Genomic DNA, 20,639 nt, shown 5'->3' with positions numbered 1-20,639 from the left:
ACCGAACTTCTCCCAGCATAGACACAGCTGATCCTTACAGCCAACTGGCCCGGAGGTCAATTCTTCCCAGTGATACCAACAACAATAAAGACTTAATTACAACAAGACTGTACACACAGTCCACAAAGGTGTGAACCAAGAGTGTCCACCTCAGGTTAACTGGGGAAGCAGACCCACTGGGCCATATTGGAAACCTAGCACAAATATCTACCTTACCAACTCAGGGAATCAGTGAAAATGCGGGGTCAAAGAATCAGATCACAAACGAAAGAAATGGAGGAAAACAAACGACTGGATATAGAATTCAAAACCACGGTTATAAGACTTTTTAAGAATATCCTAGAAAAGGCAGATAAATATAACGAGACCCTCGAAGATATGAAAAAGGACCAACTAGAAATTAAACATACACTGACTGAAATAAAAAATATTATACAGAGACCCAACAACAGAATAGAGGAACACAAGAATCAAGTCAAAGAATTGAAATACAAAGAAGCAAAAATCACTCAACCGAAAAAGCAAAAAGCAAAAAAAAAAATCCAAAAAGTTGAAGATAATGTAAGAAGACTCTGGGACAACTTCAAGCGTACCAACATCAGAATTATGGGGGTGCCAGAAGAAGAGAGAGAGCAAGATACTGAAAACCTATTTAAAGAAATAATCACCGGAAACTTCCCCCACCTGGTGAAAGAAATAGACTTACAAGTCCAGGAAGCCCACAGAACCCCAAACAAAAGGAATCCAAAGAGGACCACACCAAGACACATCATAATTAAAATGCCAAGAGCAAAAGACAGAGAGACAATATTAAAAGCAGCAAGAGAACAACAGTTAATTACCTACAAGGGAGCACCCATACGACTGTCAGCTGACTTCTCAACAGAAACTATGCAGGCCAGACGGGAGTGGCAAGAAATTTTCAATGTGATGAATAGCAAGAACCTACAACCAAGATTACTCTACCCAGCAAAGCTATCATTCAGAAATGAAGGGCAGATAAAGAGCTTCACAGATAAGAAAAAGCTGAAGGAGTTCATCACCACCAAACCAGTATTATATGAAATGCTGAAAGGTATTCTTAAAGAAGAGGAAGAAGAAAAAAGTAAAGAGAAAAATTATGAACAACAAATACATATCTATCAACAAGCGAACCTAAAAATCAAGTGAATTAAAAACCTGAGGAACAGAATAATCTGGTGAATATAATAGAATCAGGGGCATAGAAAGGGAGTGGACTGATAATTCTCAGGGGGAAAGGGGTATGGGGGGTCATGAAGAGAATGGACAAAAATCATACACCTATGGATGAGGACAGTGGGGGGGAGGTAAGGGCAGAAGGTGGGGTGGGAAATGGGTGGAGGGGAGCTATGGGGGGAAAAAGGAGAAACAATTGTAATAATCTGAATAAAAATTTATTTTAAAAAATAATAATAATAATGTTTTTCTCATCGATGTTTCTATCTCTTCATCTCTCTCCCTTCCTCTCTTAAAAAAAAAACAAAACACAAAAATATATTTTTTAAAAATAAAAATAAAATGATCAACAGTTATATAAGGCTAGAAGCTACTGTGTAGGATAGAGCAGAGAAATATTGCCATTATCATAGAAAGTTCTACTGGACAGGACTGCTCTGTAGTCTCTATTGATAGTCTACAGAAGAAGTGCAGATTGAAAGAAAATACTGTCACATGAGAAGACGCAGTCCTGCTGAAACTACATGCAACCTCTGTAGTCTGAGATCTCTATCTCTGTGACAAAGTAAATCTAGAAGAAAGGTGATGCATCATTTTCTTCCTCCCTGCTCCCTTCCCCAAGTCCTGATCCCCGCCTTGTGTTTCTATTATCCAAAGCTCTTTGTGTCAATATGGTCACACATGCTTCCAACTAAGAAATGAGAGTAACAAGCATATAGATTGCTTGGAAAATATTAATAAAAAGTTTCCTTGTCTATAAAAAAGAAAGAGCCCATTCGGGTGTGGCTCAGCAGTTGAGCGTCGACCCAGAAACCAGGAGGTCACCGGTTCAATTCCGGGTCGGGGCATACGGCCAGGTTGCAGGCTCAATCCCCAGTATGGGGCATGCAGGAGGCAGCCAATGAATGATTCTCTCTCATCACTGATGTTTCTCTCTCTCTCCCTCTCTTCTCCTCTCTGAAATCAATAAAAATATATATTTAAAGAAAGAGAGCCCTGCCCTAAACTGTTTGGCTCAGTGGATAGAGCGTTGGCCTGCGGACTGAAAGGTCCCAGGTTCGATTCCGGTCAAGGGCATGTATCTTGGTTGCGGGCACACCCCCAGTAGGGGGTGTGCAGGAGGCAGCTGATCAATGCTTCTCTCTCATCCATGTTTCTAACTCTCTATCCCTCTCCCTTCCTCTCTGTAAAAAAATCAATAAAATATATATTAAAAAAAAAAGAAAAAGAAAGAAAGAAAGAGAGAGAACAGACCCTTGGGGACCTATAGAACAATTATCAAAGTTCTAACAGTTGTACCTTTGGAGCTTGGAAAGAAAGGAGAATGAGATTAAAGCAGAACAAATATTTCAAGAAATAATAGACCCAGACTTCACAAATTTGGTAAGAAATAGAAATTTATATACTTAAGTTCAGCAAAAATAAAATTTTTTTAAAAAATCAAATTTCAGAAGACCAAAGACAAGAAAAAATATTAAAAACAGTCCGAGGAAAACAACACATTACGTATTTGCATGATTACAGATTACTCATCAGAAACCATGGCAGTCAGAAGCCACTTTATAACATCATTAAAGCACTGAAAAAAAGACCCTCAACACACTGAAATTATCCTTCAGCAATTAAATAAAATAACAACATTCTCTGTTGAAAGAAAATTTGCAGCCATGTCCTAAAAGAAGTGCTAAAGGAAGTTCTTCAGGCTGAATGAAGTACATAGTAAAAAGTAGACATGAAACTTCAGGAATAAATGAAGAGCAAAGGAATTGGTAAAATTCTGGGGAAACATAAAAGACTATTTTTTCACTCTTAAATTCTTTGAAATATATGAAATTACAGAACGTAAATGTTAAAACACCACTAAATACTATTTCAATGTATGAGCTAGCTGCCAGGGCTGAGATGATAAATTTAATATTCTATGTATTTTACAACTGAAAACAAGACAAACATACACACACACTCATATTCATACACACACATATACGTACACACATTTGAAATATATTTGTCTTTGGAGTTCATTTGGAAAAGAGAGGCAAGGGGAAAAGTGCACTTAGTTTACTGACAGTTTATCAACTGTGAGGCAAATGGTTCCTCCAAAAGAAAATTTTTATTATCCTAAATGAAATAACAAACACTTTTGGAATGTATCAGCTCTGGTATTAATTCTAAAAGACTAAGGGTAGTTTTCTTCTCATGTAAAATCTTGATCTAATTCCTTTTTAATTTTTTTAAAATATATTTTTATTGATTTCAGAAAGAAAAGGAGAAGGAGAGATAGAAACATCATCGATCGGCTACCTCCTGCACACCCCCAACTAGGAATCAAGCCCACAACCCGGACATGTGCCCCAATCAGTAATTGAGCCATGACCTCCTGGTTCATAGGTCGATGCTCAACCACTGAGCCACACCAGTCGGGCTTGATCTAATTATTATTATTTTTTAAATATATTTTTATTGATTTCAGAGAGGAAGGAAGAGGGAGAGAGAGAGATAGAAACATCAATGATGAGAGAGAATCATTGATTGGCTGCCTCCTGCATGCCCCCTACCGGGAATTGAGCCTGCAACCCAGGCATGTGCCCTTGACCGGGATGGAACCTGGGACCCTTTAGTCTACAGGCCAACACTCTATCCACTGAGCCAAACCAGCTAGGGCCTAATTATTGTTTTTAAGTTCTACAAGCCTATCTTATTCAAGAAAGCCACCAAGAAAAATAACTGGGTACTAGAAAAGCAGACAGAATATTATTAAGCCATTTTTGCCCCAAGCCAAAAAACAAATGTCAAATGCCTTAATTGATAAACTTTATAAAAAGCAGTTTAATTTGTGAACCCCATTTTTCAATCAATTTGGTTTGAATACTGACAGGGGTAATGGGACAGATCATAGAACTGGGACTCGGTCAAGGGCATGTACCTTGGTTGCAGGCACATCCCCAGTAGGGGGTGTACAGGAGGCAGCTGATGGATGTTTCTAACTCTCTATCCCTCTCCCTTTCTCTCTGTAAAAGATCTATAAAATATATAAAAAATAAAAAGAACACACTGAGTGTTATTAGAATTCAAGACCCAACTAAATATAAATACACAGTTTCTGAGGGGGCTTTTGTAAGTTATTTTCATTGTGAGTCATTCTTCCTCCTTAAGATAATTTTTACTTACTTGGTCAACTTGTGGCTTTTCATTGCTGTGAGAAATTCCCTGACAATCTCAGGACTCTGGTGACTGCATGGTGTTTTTGATATGTATTTTAATGTCTAGAAAAAAAAAAAAAAAAAAAAAAAGGAAAAAGCAAATCTGAATGAGAAATAATTTAGTATTCTACAATTTTGTTTCAAAAATCTTCTGTAAAACAAATGCCTTCAGGAGAGTCCATCTTCATATAATAGGAATTCCTCAAAAAGTAAACCAGTAGCTATAACAGAAAGAATAATGAAATTTCAGAAGAAAACTTTTCTGATCTTAAAAAGAAAGAAAAAAAAATTAATCTGTCACCCTGGCCGGTTTGGCTCAGTGGATAGAGCATCGGCCTGTGGACTGAAAGGTCCCAGGTTCGATTCCGGTCAAGGGCATGTACCTTGGTTGTGGGCACATCCCCAGTGGTAGGTGTGCAGGAGGCAGCTGATTGATGTTTCTAACTCTCTATCCCTCTCCCTTCCTTTCTGTAAAAAAATCAATAAAATATATTTTTTTAAAAATTTAATCTGTCAATTGCATTATCATATTTCAGACAATTTTTTAAATACAGGAAACTCAAAGAATAAAATAAATAGCCAATCATCTATATGGATATAAATGACTGAATAAATAAATTGATGATAAGTATCAACCATTTCTTATAGAAGAATTCTAACCATTAAACATAAAAGAAATGAGGGAAACAAATCACTATTAGGCAGCTCCACCATAGTAATAATTACTGCAGCGAAGACCCACCAATGAATGCTAAAATTAATAGGCAAAAGATTAAGGAGAGCCCTGGCCCATGTCGCTCAGTGGTTAGTGTGTCAGTCTGTGCACCAAAGGGTCTCAGGTTCGATGCCTGGTCAAGGGTACATACCTGGGTTGCAGGTTCAATCCTTGGCCCCTGTTGGGATTGCCGGAGGCAACCAATCAATGTGTCTCTCTCACATCAATGTTTCTCTCTCTCCCCCTCCCTCCTTCCCTTCTACTCTCTCTAAAAACCAATGGAAAAAAATATCATCAGGTGAGGATTAACAACAACAAAAAGTGCAAACATCAGGTTAGTCACACACTCCTCCATAACAACAAATACTAATAGATCAAGTAATTTGTATAGAGACCTACAAAATAATAGTTGAACCCAAGAGCTCCATATTCAAATGAGTTGTCATTCACATTAAGAACTCCCTTCCGGAAGCACATCCATCCATGCCTTTCTTCCCTCTCAGGCAAAACTCTAAGAGCCCCCATGAGATTTGCAACCAGTGGAGCAATGGGAAGGGCAGCTGTCCTGGGCTAACTCGATGATCCTGTCTCCAAGACCTCTTTTTCTATGAATTTTCAGTGAGCCAAAGTAGCCCCACCTAGGCTTTCTCCTGTTGCTTCTTCTATCCTGAGCCCTTCTTGTGTTTCACTATTCCCAGTTTTAATAAATATACTCTCAAAATAAAATAAAATATTTTAAAAAAAACACACTAGAAATATATTCTCAGGTATAAAAAGTCTCAAAACATTTAGTCCCACAAAAAGTTTTCTTAAGGCATCACGTATTAAAAACAAGAACTTAAGGAGTGGCAATGAGCTTAAACTGCTTAAATGTGTAGTTAAAAGTACATAGTAGCTGCCCTTGCCAATTTTGCTCAAGTGGATAGAGCGTCCGCCTGCGGACCAAAGGGTCCCAGGTTCCATTCTGGTCAAGGGCACGTACTTCAGTTGCAGGCTCCTCCCTGGTCCAGGCCCTGGTCAGGGTGTGTGCAGGAGGCAACCTATCCATGTGTTTTTCTCAGATCGATGTTTCTGTCTTTCCCTCTCTCTTCCACTCTCTCTCAAAATCAATGAAAAAATATCCACGGGTGAGGATTAAAAAAAAGTATTTAGTAGTTTTTTTAAAATTAGTTTATAAAACAAATTGCCAACAAGTATTTTTTTCTTCTTTGAAAGGTATGAACTATATAACGTAAAAGAAGATGAATGAACGACAGGATTTTAAATACATGATTAAATGAACGAAAGTGAATGAGGAATAGTGACAAAAGTGCTAACCTCCTTATTTTCCTTAACGGGGATTATGATAAGCTTAATTCAAATTTAATATCTTTGAAAAGAAAAATTAAAAAAATTAAAACCAAATCCTTTATAGACAAAATCAGAACTGGAAGGAAATAGCAAGGAAACAAATTAAAATGACAGATACAAAATCAAACATCACCGCCCTCGCCGGTTTGGCTCAGTGGATAGAGCGTTGGCCTGCGGACCAAAGGGTCCCAGTTTCGATTCCAGTCAAGGGCATGTACCTCGGTTGTATGTTCCTTCCCAGCCTGGGCAGTGGTCGGCGCAAGTACAGGAGGCAACCAATCGATGTGTTTCTCTCACATTGATGTTTCTCTCTATCTTTCCCTCTCTCTTCTACTCTCTAAAAATCAATGGAAAAATATCCTCAGGTGAGGATTAAAAAAAAAAAATCAAACATCACCTATAACAAATACAATGGCTTAAACTTTCTTTTTTAAAGACAAAGCATAAGGCTGGGAGAGATGTAGCAAAATGTCCACTAGATAGAGATTATGAATTACTTTTTCTGTCTTCTTTATGCTTTTTGGTACATTCTAAATTTTCTAAAATAGTAAGTATTACTTTGTATATAATAAAGAATTTGACATTGCCCAAATCTGGCTTTGACTTCAGCTTCTGGGAGGTAATCTCCAGACTCTTTGGAATGTTATAACTAATAGAAGTATCTTTGTCTCGGGCCTTAGATCATATTGGATAGTCTCAACAATGTGACTTAGGATAGGAGCTTTGGGTCATACAGTATCACTCAACCTGGAGGCTGAGATGAGCTACATGGGCAATTAATTATTCAATCATTCCTATGTAATAGAGCGCTAATAAAATCTTTAGACACTGAAGCTCAGCTGAGCTTCCCTGGTTTACTGGTATAATATTCTGTGCATATTGTCACACATAACCACATTAAGAGAACAACATTCTGTATTAGGTATTTCTCTTGGAATCTGCCTTACTTGCTTCTTCCCTTGACCAATTTTACTCTGCACCCTTTCCCTGTAATAAAACAGTAGCCTAGAATATGACAGCACTCAGTGAGTTGTGAATACTTCTAGACAATTATTGAATCTGAGGGTGGTCTTGGGATCCCTGAATTAAAATTGGTATTAGAAGTGAGTGCAGTCTTATAGACCATTAGAGGCCCGCTGCATGATATTCACGCAAGAATAGGCCTTCCTTCCCCTGGCTTCACTCCCAGCCGCCCAGGAGCTGGCAAGTCCCTGCTCCCTGACCGCCCAGAGCCGGCAAGTCCCCGCTCCTGGGCTGCCCGAGAGCCGAAAGTCTCTGCTCCCAGGCTGCCCAGAGCTGGCAAGTCCTCGCTTCTGACTGAAGCACCACTACCGTAGCTCCCTCCGCTGCCCCCCTTCCCCTCATAGCAGGCTTCACTCCGCTCTGTGCCTGCATATGCAAATTAACCTCCAACTTTGTTGGGTTAATTTGCATACTCACTCTTATTGGCTGTGGGCGTAGAGGAGTGATGGTTAATTTGCGTGTTTCTCTTTTATTAAGTAAGATTCCACTAATTTTATAGTTGGCTAACCCTGGCAAACGGCCAAACTCTTTGCACTTTTATAGACAGAACAACAACAGGATTATAGTACAACTATTCAAATCAGATAATAGGCAATCTTGATTTGGTGGCTAATCATCAGAAGAATGAACAAACCCTCCTCAAAGATAGTTCAGGTAGACCCTCCAGAAGCCTAGGCTTACTTCATACGTGATAGTATTCAAGTTCTGTTGTCCAGTACTGTGTTTATTCTTTCCACTCTCTTTACGCTGTTCTTTCAGATCAGTTAGTAACTGGAACACCTAGGAAGAGATATACAAAAGATTTTTAAATTAGAGAAGTTTGAGAAATAAATCTATTCCAAGGTCATTGATTTTGAAGATAAACAAAATAGTACACCCCAACTCTTGCATTAGAGCACTCTCTGTAAAAATCAATGGGAAAAATATCCTCAGATGAGGATTAACAAAAAAAAAATAAAAAAGGAAGGGGAAAATGCTATAGGACTTGAGTAAACTTTCCCCACAAGGGGAAGAACATGTGTATTAGTGTTAAGAAGAGTGTGGGGAGTATATCTCTCTCCTGTTTTAGAGATTACACAGAAAATTCAGGGAAGTATTATAGGTTCACAGATTCATTACTAGATACAATGCAACTCCTTGCCTGCCTGTCATTTTCAGAAATAGTGGCATGAGACCCAATTAAGGCAATCAATATTTCTCTGATGGATATAACACCCAAACACATAGCAGAGTCCAAACTGGAAAAGGAAATTCCTAAAAGCCAGTGGCTCAACCAACAACCATTTCTTCCTGTTATGAGCAGCAACCATTTAAGATGAATCTTTGGGAAGAGAGGAATATGGCCAACTGTGTTAATTCAACTACCTTCTATATACTAGTATATCACACAGTGGAGACCCAAGTCTCCTACAAGTCTTTAGACTCTGACATATGAAAAATAGACAATGAATGTATGTATGAATGGCTCTTTCTACACTGGGAATTAACCTAGCAGATGATTTTACTAGTACCAAACAAGATCCAGGCAAAATGGAAGGTAGGCAAAATAATGTTATATCCCCCCTCTCACCAACCTTTCCTTCTTTCCTCCCTTCCCCAAATAACCCAACCCTTCAACCCCAAAATCCCCAATTTGTTAGTTCTTACTAAAGTATTGATGATAACGGTGAGTCAACTAAGCTCTCACTTTCAAAATGAAGATTTTAATATTTATGAGACTATTATGAGGATCAAAATAATGACCTAGAAGTATTCTAAAGAGTGGTAATTAAGAAAAAGCATACATATTTTAATATAAACTTTTGCTGATATAGTTCCAAAATAGATGCTTCCACTCTTCATGAAGCCTTCCATATAAAGATCTAAAATTTTCAGATTTGGGGAAGATTGCCTACTGTACACTAAAGTCTTCCCAGTTTTCCTGAATTAATGTAATTTACCAAGCTTAGGATATTACAAGGTCCACCAGATAGTGCCATCTGTCATATTTTAAAATGGAAAATTCAAATTAATTCAGTCATTTCTAACTACAGTTAATTCAATAATCTTCAAAAGCAAAGAACAAAACTATCAAAGAGGAAAATACTTCAAAGCTATTTACCTCATAGTTACTGAGCAGCGCAGAATTGGCATCCTTCCTGCAAAAGAAAAGTAAATTATCATAGTCTGGGTTCAAATCATTTTGTGTGAATTAAATATCTATGTAATAATTCCTCTGTCAAAATTCAGTAGTCCAGCCCTGGCGGGTATGACTCAATGGTTAGAGCATTGGCCAAGGACCAAAGGGTTGCAGGTTCAATTCCCGGTCAAGGGCATGACCTTGGTTGCAGGTTTGATCCCCAGCGTCAGTTGGGTGCAGGAGACAACCAGTAGATGTATCTCTATCACACTGGTGTTTCTCTCTCCTCTCCCCCCATTCCCTCTTCCCTTTCACTCTAAAACATAAAAATAAATGGAAAAAATATCCTAGGGTGAGGATTTTAAAAATTAATTTTTAAAAAATCAGTAGTCCAGTTCAGGAATTTAGGGACTACAACTTTTAGGAGAAATGCCCTAAGTCCCACTAGTTTAGCTGATAATGGACAATTTTAGAGCATACCTTCCTTTTTACAGCCATTGTGTACCACACATCCATCACCAGGTAGGTGATTAAAATACTCTACTTATCCCTAGTCCAGTGGTCTGCAAACTCATTAGTCAACAGCCAAATATCAACAGTACAACGATTGAAATTTCTTTTGAGAGCCTAATTTTTTAAACTTAAACTTCTTCTAACGCCACTTCTTCAAAATAGACTTACCCAGGCCGTGGTATTTTGTGAAAGAGCCACACTCAAGGGGCCAAAGAGCCGTATGTGGCTTGTGAGCCGCAGTTTGCCGACCACGGTCCTAGTCTATGTAGGCAAAAGTTAAGAGAACTCAAACATCAGGGGGTAGTTACAGGAAGAACACTGGGGGTGGGATCAATAAACAGTATGAGGGTGCTAAAATCATCTGGAGAAATAGTGCTGCTCATCCCAGAGCCATGGCCTTTCCCAGTAACATCTGCCTTCCATCAGCTATTGACATCTTGGGCAGCCCAAGTTCTCCTGCTGAATCGCCAGAAATGGGATCCGCAACACTAGCATCACCACTGGGAATTCCAGCAATGTCAGAAATCTTGACAGATATCAACAAAACTACAACAAAGATGTTCATCTTCCATATCAGGTCAACAGGTACAGTTCATGTGTCAAGCAGAGGTCAAAAGCCTAGCACCCCTGTGTAACAGTCAAGGCAAAATGTCATCTTTCATTTATGAATGAGCACAGCAATGTGACTTGCATTAAATTGATCCATTCTATGATACAACAACAGAAAATATTTATTGTTTTTGATAATCTAAAGAAAGTCTAGTATAATAATTATAAACACAGTTTTTAAATCAGACAAATCTGGGTTCATATTATGGCCCAGCTACTTATAAGGTATATGAGTTTTAGTGAGTTAATCAACCCCTCTAAGCTTCCTCATCTAAAACAAATAGGCCAAAAAAAAAAAAAAAAATGGGGATAAACTGGTACCTAAAAGTGCAGCTCCACTGTACATTCACTATGTACATTATAAACTTAGGCAAGTTATTGAGCCTCTCTGTGCTTAAATTTCCTCATCTATAAAATAGCAATTATAGTACCAATCTCATAAGATTGTTTAACAGGACTAAATAGAAATACGTAAAGTACCTGGAACAGAGGTACTTTATGCCATCCATTATCACCGTTACCTGTGCTACTACCACCACCACAACTTCATCCTACCCCATAAAGCTATGATAAGGATGCAAAGAGACAACAAATTTTAGAAGTATAGCATTCTTCTAGTACTTATTAAGATCTCCCTAAATGGAGGCTATTATTTTAAAAATACAAATGTTATTTCACTTAATTCTCATTACAAACCCTGTGACATAGGAGCTATTATTTCTTCTTTATAGATTCAACTGAGGCTCAAAGATTTTAAAACTTGCTTAAGGTCACACAGTAGTAAACTAACTGACAATAATTATGGAATTGTGAAAAGTAAGACTGGACTGTACAAATAGAAACCAGTAATGCAGAATCCTAAAACTTCAGGAAAGAGTTTGGGCTTGACATAATGTGCAACAAAAACTACTGTATGTTCTTAAACCAGGAGTGAGGCTATATAATGAAAATGATGATACAAAATTTCAAAAACATAGGTCAAACAGATGGGTGATTTCCCCAGTCAATAAGTAAAGCAAAACTAGTAGGCAGTTAACACAAGGATCTGACTTAATTAGGCCTTGGTCATCAGCACAGTGATGTCAGCACTGTAATCAAATGAGCATGTGAAGCTTACCAAATGCTACTAGTCATTCAACAAACAGCTGAGATTTCACAAAAGTGCTGCTTGGCCCAAATGATCACTACTGCACTGAGGTCACAAAGAATATCATATTTAAAAAGAATGGAACACAGGAAGGGCAATGCATGATCAGTATATGTGATATGGTTCTTTTAAAATTGAAAATGACAAATCAAATTATATGTCATCATTGCCTACTTAGTCAGGAAGTCAGCCCTATCTTGGCTTGAAATTGAATTACTACTCCCTGTGAGCCCTAAAATACACAGCAACTAAGACATCACTGCCCGGAACAAACTGGACTGGGGAAAAATACAACTGTTATTTCCCCTCAAGGGTAATGGATCCATCCCAGATGCCACTGTTACAACTTCATTTCTAAAACATGGCCCCTCCTGTTATGCAAAATAGTCCATGCCTTAGGAAATCTGTTCCTGGCTCTTCCAAGTTACTGCCTCATTGCCCAAGTCAACATTGTAATGCAAGAATCCAAAAAACATCATCAGCCTATTCTAGAACCAATATCCAAAGGAGAGAAAATCTCTCTCATGTTTTTTTAATGAACCTCTGGTTTTGGTACCAGTAGCACAATGGATGCTTACACAGGTACTGTATCCTGCAGACTATGGCTGGCAGAAGCTGATTTACTCGTTAATTCTTTTACTAGTAAGATAATGTTTTTAAACTCAGCTAATAGAGTAAATGCTAATATATGTTAAGCATTCCTTCATTCAATAAATTGTCAATGAGTGTATAATATCTACCTTTTATGAAGTCCTAAATGAACTATTTACGGAGAAAAAATTTTAAGGCATTTTTTTTTCTGAAGAAGTTATTGTAACCACCACTAAGTGGCAGGTTGTAGGGAAGAGGATATAGTGAGATTTAACAAACATCAACTTAACCAAGCCATCCTGTTTAACAGCACCAATAATGATGATGTGATACACTGAGGAAGACACATCCCTATAGCAATCCTGTCAAAAATTGTTCAAGTTGAATCTAGCCATAAAATTACATTTAAACAAATCCAAACTGAGGAATAGACTTCAAAACAGTAGGCCGGTGTGGCTCAGTCGTTGATCAATGATTAATGATTCTCTCTCATCATTGATGTTTGTATCTCTCTCTCCCTCCCTCTCTGTAATCTATCTATATATATATATATATTTAAAGTTTCAAATATCAATGTCATTTGTCACAATGCCGATATCACACACAAAAAAGGCTAGAAAATTATTTTTAGAGTACATAAGATTAAAGAAACATGACAACGAAACACAATGTGTGATTCTTGACTGGATACTAAATTGGTTTTAAAAAAAACAGCTAGCCCTAGCTGGTTTGGCTTAGTGGATAGAGCATCAGCCTAAGGACTGAAGGGTCCCAGGTTCAATTTTTTAAAAAATACAGCTAAAACAAACATTATTGGGACAACTAGAGAAATGTGAATAGAGACTGTATTTTTTAATATATTTTTATTGATTTCAGAGAGGAAGGGAGAGGGAGAAAGAGATAGAAACATCAATGATGAGACTCATTGATCGGTTGTCTCCTGCACACCCCACAATGGAGATCGAACCCACAACCCAGGCATGTGCCCTGACCGGCAATCGAACCGTGACCTCCTGGTTCATAGGGCAACACTGAACCACTGAGCCACCGCAGCCAGGCATATAGGTTGTATTTTAATAATAGTAATTATATCAGTGCTCAATTCCCTGCGTATGATAATGGTGTTATATTTACATAGGAGAATGAAGGAGGGAGAGAGGGAAAGAGAAAGCATCCTATATAATAAATGCTATATAATAAAAGTCTAATATGCAAATCGACTGAACAGCAGAACAACCAGTCGCTATGACGCACATTGACCACCAGGAGGCAGACACTCAATGCAGGAGCTGCCCCCTGGTGGTCAGTGCACTTCCACAGGGGAAGAGCCACTCAGCCAGAAGCCGGGCTCATGGCTGGCAAGCACAGCGGCGGTGGCGGGAGCCACTCCCACCCCTGCAGAAGAGCTAAAGAGCAGCTAGCCGAGCAGTAAGGAGCAGTGAGCAGGCGGGCGGTAAGGAGCAGTGGTCCCAGACTGCAAGAGAGTGCAGGGTGAGCTAAAGAGCACACAATACACACAACCCCCCCCCCTTGCACAAATTTCGTGCACCGGGCCTCTAGTGCTCACATAAGAGATAAGGTGAATGTATCAAAATGTTAACAAATGCTGACTATGTAAAGAATATAAAGGTGATTGTGGTACTCTTTTTGCAACTGTTCTATGGGTTGAAATTTTTCAAGTTAACATGTTGAGAAAAGTGGAAATGTAAAACTAAAGAATTCCATGGGTTAAAAAAAGACATTAATATAACTTATAACTGAGGATATAAAATGCTTTTTGACCCAATGTTTTTTAGGGTAACTAGAATCCATCAATTGGCATACCTGTCAATCATATTTACAAGCTGTTGATCCCCACTGAGCAGAAATTGTCTACTGCATAGCTAACATTTCAGTATTATGTAATATGTTCACAAGCATACAGACTTCTAGAAACTGCCCATCTACAGAAAACTTCATATTCTCTTATCAGACTTAGAATATTACTGAATTTGTTTACAGGTGTTTAAAGCAAGTATATTTTAAAGACTGTCTAAATCTATACTTACAGGCAGGCAGTCACTTAATTTCCTTAAGTAATGAATTAACTGACTGAAGTTGACTTGCTGTTTGAAATTTAACCTGTACAATTTGCTTAACTTGCTGAGTCAATTTAATGGATGTAAACAACTACTTTGTAAAACCAAATTCTGAAAAACAGAACAAAATGATCTATTAGCAGACTTTCCTTAGAAACACACACAAAAAGCCCATGCAAACAGTGCTACTGATTGCCACACAGTTAACTATTATGAAAGCAGTGACGAATGGAATTGCTCAAATTCTCTTATGTTCAACCTATGTTATCAATGTAAGTCATGTTCTGGAAAACTAAAGTCTGGTACAAGAAAACTGGGTGGCAGTCCATGAACAATTTCACCTGTAGCATTCTCTTGGGAGCTAACAAACAAATATCCTCTTTACAGTCCTGTTACTGAAGGGTTATAGGACCTACATTATTAGCTAACTTCTTTAAACCTCAGTATTTCCAGCTATAAAATGAAGGAAATTCTGACACTATCTCAAAAAGGTGGTACAGAGATAAATACCATCCTTTTTCATAACTATGTATAATAAATTCAATAATAAAAGAGTGAACACAAAGCTTTCCAGGTATATAAATAACCCCAAGGCCTTAAACAAAGAGCAAATACCTTATATATAGTATATAAATACTTATTTTGCTATGAAATTTCTGTATCCTTTTAACTGAGGAAAATAAGTTTCCAAATGATGCTCAAGATTTTATTTTTAAATTCTATCATTCAAAATGGTGATGGAAGGGGACTTGACTTGGGGTGGTGAACACAGAATACACAAATGATGGTTTATAAAATTGTACACCTGAAACCTATATAATTTTATTAACCAATATCACCCCAATAAATTCAATAAAAATAAAAGAGTAGTTAGCAATTTTATGGATATTTAATCATTACTGATGTCTTCTTTAATTTCTTTGTGATCAGAGAACATAGTGTATATTATTTCAATTCTTTGAAATGTACTGGGAATTATTTGATGTTCCAGAAAATTGTAGATCTTTGTGACTATTCCGTGTGCACTAAAAAGAATATGTATAGTGTAGTAACTGGATATAGTATCCCATAGACCTCAACCAGGTCAAATGATTTACACTATAACACAAATCTACATCTTTGTCTATTAATTCTATCAAGTATGAGAGGGATATTAAATTCTCTAACAATGAAAAAAAAATCTGTCATTCAACCAAATAAAAGCACAAATATTCCTCACCTTTAAAAAATTTCTAGTGTATGTCTATTATGTATTATTCACTCAGTAGGTATTTACTCAGTGACTGAAGAAAAAAATAGTAGTAATAACTCAGGGGAGTTTTCCATTCGTGTCTTCTTGCTCCAGGTCCTAGAAGTATGGTATGTTTGCCCTCTCAGAGACTCAGGGTTCTACTGAAGATCCCAAGGACCACACTGCCAGAAGTCATACCTCATGCTGGAGGCCAGACAGGAACTAGAAGTTAGGCCCTTAGACCTTTCCATTTCAGGGGCCCTTCTATTCCCAAATCACATGTCTACCTCAGAAAAACTCAGCTTTCCCATAAACTGCTAGCTTCAAAACTCTTGATTAGCCTCATAAGTCAAAGACTCCTTGGGAAGAATAGATGCTTATAAGAGAAAAAACCCTTGAATCAAACAATTTCACTTAGAAAAATCAGAAAATCGATATGCTAGCAATTAGGAAGCTAGCTAATTAATGTATATTTATTAAATTAATGAAGTATTATCATATTACTTCAGTCAACTAGAATTTGCTGAAGGCCTACTCTGTGCCAGATGCCATGCCAAGCATTAAGTGAATATACATTGGCCCCTGCCTTCATAGACTTACACTCTCATGAGGGAGACACAGCATTAAGTCAACAAACATACAACTACTAGAGGCCCAGTACATGAAATTCGTGCACATGTAGGGTCCCTAGCGGCTGCTGGCTGACGGCTGGGACCTTCCTTTGATCAGCACCACCCCCTAGTGGTCAGCGCACATCACAGCAAGTGATTGAACTCCCAGATGGTCAAACTCCAGAGGGGACACTTTGCATATTAGGCTTTTATATATATAGACAAATTCGTGCACTAGTGGGGTCCAGCCGGCCCGCCCCAATGGGGGCCATTGGGGGCCGGCTGGCTGGGGTGGAGGGGCAGAGGGCCAATCAGGAGCGGGGGTGGGGACGGCTGGGGGGAGGGGCTACGGGCAGTTTGCTGGCCGGCCCTGCCCCCAATAGGGGTGGGGGTGCCTGCTGGGGGGCGGGACCGGCCAGGGCAAGGAACCTTGGCAGTATGCTGGCTGGCCCCGCCCCTAATCAGGGTGTGGGGGCCCACTGGGGGGCTGGGCCAGCCCGGGCAAGGGGCCACAGGCATAACGGTCATTCTGCTATTCAGTCTATTTGCATATTAGCCTTTTATTATATAGGATTTATTATATAGGATTGTAACTGGTAACTATTTAAGGGAAAAGTAAACCAAAGTTGTATGAGAGACAAAAAAGAGAATTATTTTGGATTGAATGAAAGGAAATAAAACATCAAAAAGGGACATTCAACGTCAGCTATCAAAGAGATAAGAAAGCTGGACAAGGGGGAAAGTACACCAGGCCAAGGATACAGCAATGTAAAGGTCCTGAGGTAGGAAAGGGCTTGGAAGGTTACAGAGACTATGTGACTGCCAATGGAAGGTGTGTGGTTTGCGGGGTGAGGACAGTGGCAAGAGATATGGTTAGTGAATATGTGAGGTTATACAGGATCATTCTGGCTGCTGTGTGGAGAACAGAATTGGGACGGGCAAGAGTGAAAGCTAAAGGCTATTGCTTAATCCAGACCAGAGATGGTGGACTAGAAAATTTAACAGTGGAGATGGTGAGAAGTAACAGCATTTCAAATATATTCTGAAGGTGGAAATGATAGGACTGGCTGATGGACTGGCTTTAGGGGTGAGGAAAGTAAGCTAGATTTTTAGTCTACGCAAGTGGATGGATAAGGAAAGAAAAAGGAATCATCAGCATATAGATGGGTAAAGAGAGTGTGGAGAAAAGGAGTCCCAGTACTGAGCCCAAAAGACATTAATATTTAGAAGCAAAGAAAGGAAGGGGAGCTAGGAAAGGAGACTGAGAAGTAGTCTCAGTGACAAGATGGAGTGCTCAGGGAATCGTCCAGACCCCTTTCTGTAGATTAGTGAGGATGAAAGCCCAACAGAATGACAGGGAATGAGGGGATAAACAACATTTCTAAGAAGTTTTGTTGTCATAGGAAGCAGAAATGAAGCAGTAGGTGGACAGGAATGCGGGGACAAGGAAGTTTTAAATATCGATAAATTAAAGCAGGTTTGTATGCTGCCCTAGCCAGTTTGGCTCTGTGAACAGAACATCAGCCTGCGGACCAAAGGGTCCCAGGTTCGATTCTGGTCAAGGGCACGTACCTTGGTTGCAGGCTCCTCCCACCCTAGGCCCCAACCAGGACATGTGCAGGAGGCAACCAATCGATGTGTTTCTCTCATATTGACGTTTCTCTGTCCTTCCCTCACTTTTCTACTCTCTCAAAAAAAAAAAAAAAATCAATGGAAAAATACCCTCTGGTGAGGATTAACAACAACAATAAAACAAACAAAACAAAAAAAGAGGGGAAACTGATCACAATGGCTTGGGCTAGAGTATTATGAATATTTTTCAAGTGGCAGATTAAATTCCATCAGAGGATTGCAAAACCAATTTAGTGGGTCAACATTCAGTGAGTTTAAATAAATAAATGAGAAGAGACTGAGGAAACAGTGGAGGGGAAAAATAAAATGACATCATTTTAACCAAACTGCTAAATTATTAACATTATAAAGGTTGAGGCATGAAGAAACGATTCTTTTTTCTTGTCTTAACTAGACTGAGAACTTACTTTGGAACTTTCCAGTCTTGCATCAATACTCTGATAGACACGGTTTTTGAACATATATCAAACCAACAGATAACCCTCTGACTACGCCCAGGACTCAGGACCAGACCTCCTGGCAACCATTCTCGGACCACGTGACATCTGGATTACCGTGCAGGACCAATCCCAGGGCTAAGAATGCAGGACTGATTATTCTCAAGAATATGACTTTTACTATAAGAATTCAACTTTTCTTTCTTCTTGGGAACACTTATAGGTTTTCCAGTTAGAAACCTCTAAAAATCTTAAATCGTTGTCATTTATTTGTAGCCAAAGCCTCCTCTTTTTGAGTAGGTTTGACACGATAGTATCAGTGTACAGTAAGTATTGTTTCATGAAGCTTTCACTTCAGGCACATATACATATTGTATGTGTATTTTTTAAAATACATTTTATTGATTTTTTTACAGAGAGGAAGGGAGAGGGATAGAGAGCTAGAAACATCGATGAGAGAGAAACATCGATAAGCTGCCTCCTGCACACCTCCTACTGGGGATGCGCCGGCAACCAAGGTACATGCCCTTGACCGGAATCGAACCCGGGACCCTTCAGTCAGCAGGCCGACGCTCTATCCACTGAGCCAAACCGGTTTCCGCTGTATGTGTATTTTTTAAGTGTGAAAAATAGTAGTACATATAACGATTAAATATGAGGCAAAAGAACATAAAGTATGAGTATTCAATTATCAGTGCCAAAGACAAACACAATATCGGTTATGCCTATGAATTAATATCAGCCATGTAAAAACTTTCATTTGCATGCGGTACAACGAGCAACCATGGAAAAGACCATGTGGAGTTAAACTGTTGGAACGACTGTTACTCCCCCAGCACACACACAGCCTCCGTGTCTGCGGTCACAATCCGGGCTCAAGCACTGTCTTCTTCCCAGAAAGCCCGCCCCTTCCCTTGAAGAGCTCACTGCTCCTCCTCACACTTGGAGAGCACCTCCTCAGAGTCAGGGCTCCCCAGGAGCCCACTGCCCTGGCAAAGCGTATCCTTCTCTCCTCCAGGAACCTCCAGGGCCCAAGGCCCGGATACCGGGCCGGGTTCACCACTGCGACCTCGGAACGCTAGCAGATGAATGAGGGGGAAGCGGGAACACTGAAAGGCACGCGGCCCGGGCACCGGGCACCGGGCACCGGATGGGAGGGCGGGCGGCGTTTCAGAGGGGCAGAGCGAGTCTCCTTCTGCCCCGCCTCCCGGCTCGTGGCCCTCCCCACCCGCCGTACGCTAGGTCGCCCAGCCCACGCCTCTCGGCTCCCAGCACCTAGTCGTCCCCCGCTGTGAGCCTCAGCGGACAGCCGGAACGCGCACTGGGTGACTTACACTTCCATGCCGACCCCGCCTCGCCGCCTCCGGCAGTCAGCAAGCCAAGAGCCTCGCTCCCGCCGACCGCGCCACACACTGTGCCGCCGCCTCCGAGCGCCGCGGTGCACGCCGGGATCGCCGCGCTGCACGCCGGGAGTCTGGAGGACCCTGCGGGATCGCGGTGGTGCTGGGCCTCCCCCCTCTCCCCCCCGACCCGCACCGTCTGTCGCTTGTGCTTGCTCTTCGCCCAGCCGGACTTCAGCTTGACTAGCGTTTGCAGACAGGACTTAACTTATGTTTCCGTGTCTAGGTCAGTGGTCGGCAAACTCAGTCCAACAGAGCGGCGAGCTGCAGTTTGCCGACCACTGGTCTAGGTTATACCAAAATATTAATAAACTAAGGTTCCAAAGACGTCATCTCCTTAATAGTCCTGTGAAAGTCCAACCCCTCTGAGAGCAGTGATGCCCTGGAAGTGAGGCGGCTCAGGACTGCTGGAAATGTTCTATTTCATGATCTGAGTGCTGGATACTCGGTGTGATCATTACTGCAAATTCAGTGAGCTGTACACTTATGTCCACTTTTATGTGTATGTGTTATAATTTAATAAAACGTTTTAAAAGGTAAAAAAAATAATCCTAACCTACGTTCTCCCTGTTCCCACTCTTCCGAGAGCTACGGTAGTATTCCACTGTATTAATATAGCACATTTAAAATATATATATATTATTGATTTTTTACAGAGAGGAAGGGAGAGGGATAGAGAGTTAGAAACATCGATGGGAGAGAAACATCGATCAGCTGCCTCCTGCACACCTACCACTGGGGATGTGCCCGCAACCAAGGTACATGCCCTTGACCGGAATCGAA

General features: G+C 40.0%; 1 protein-coding gene across 3 annotated transcripts in view; it reads right to left on the bottom strand.

The window, feature by feature from the left end:
• CRCP (CGRP receptor component) overlaps positions 1–19,906 on the bottom strand; it is a 36,352-nt gene extending 16,446 nt beyond the window's left edge. Inside the window, exons 1-4 of one of the 3 annotated variants that reach the window (XM_080681060.1) lie at positions 19,791–19,906; positions 9,590–9,626; positions 8,170–8,268; positions 4,369–4,463 (exon numbers count right to left, since the gene is read on the bottom strand). In XM_080681060.1, coding sequence (XP_080537186.1) covers positions 4,369–4,463; positions 8,170–8,268; positions 9,590–9,626; positions 19,791–19,798 — 239 coding nt within the window. In that variant the 5' untranslated portion in view covers positions 19,799–19,906. Of the gene's footprint in view, positions 1–4,368; positions 4,464–8,169; positions 8,269–9,589; positions 9,627–10,288; positions 11,420–19,790 lie in introns of those variants that run through there. The other 2 variants (XM_080681061.1, XM_080681062.1) reach the window with 2 other exon arrangements.
• Positions 19,907–20,639: the final 733 nt, after the last annotated feature.

Source organism: Plecotus auritus, assembly GCF_963455305.1.
Source record: "Plecotus auritus genome assembly, chromosome: 7".
Taxonomy (NCBI): Eukaryota; Metazoa; Chordata; class Mammalia; order Chiroptera; family Vespertilionidae; genus Plecotus; species Plecotus auritus.
Note: the sequence above shows the minus strand (reverse complement) of the source record. Positions and strands in the feature narration are given on the sequence as shown.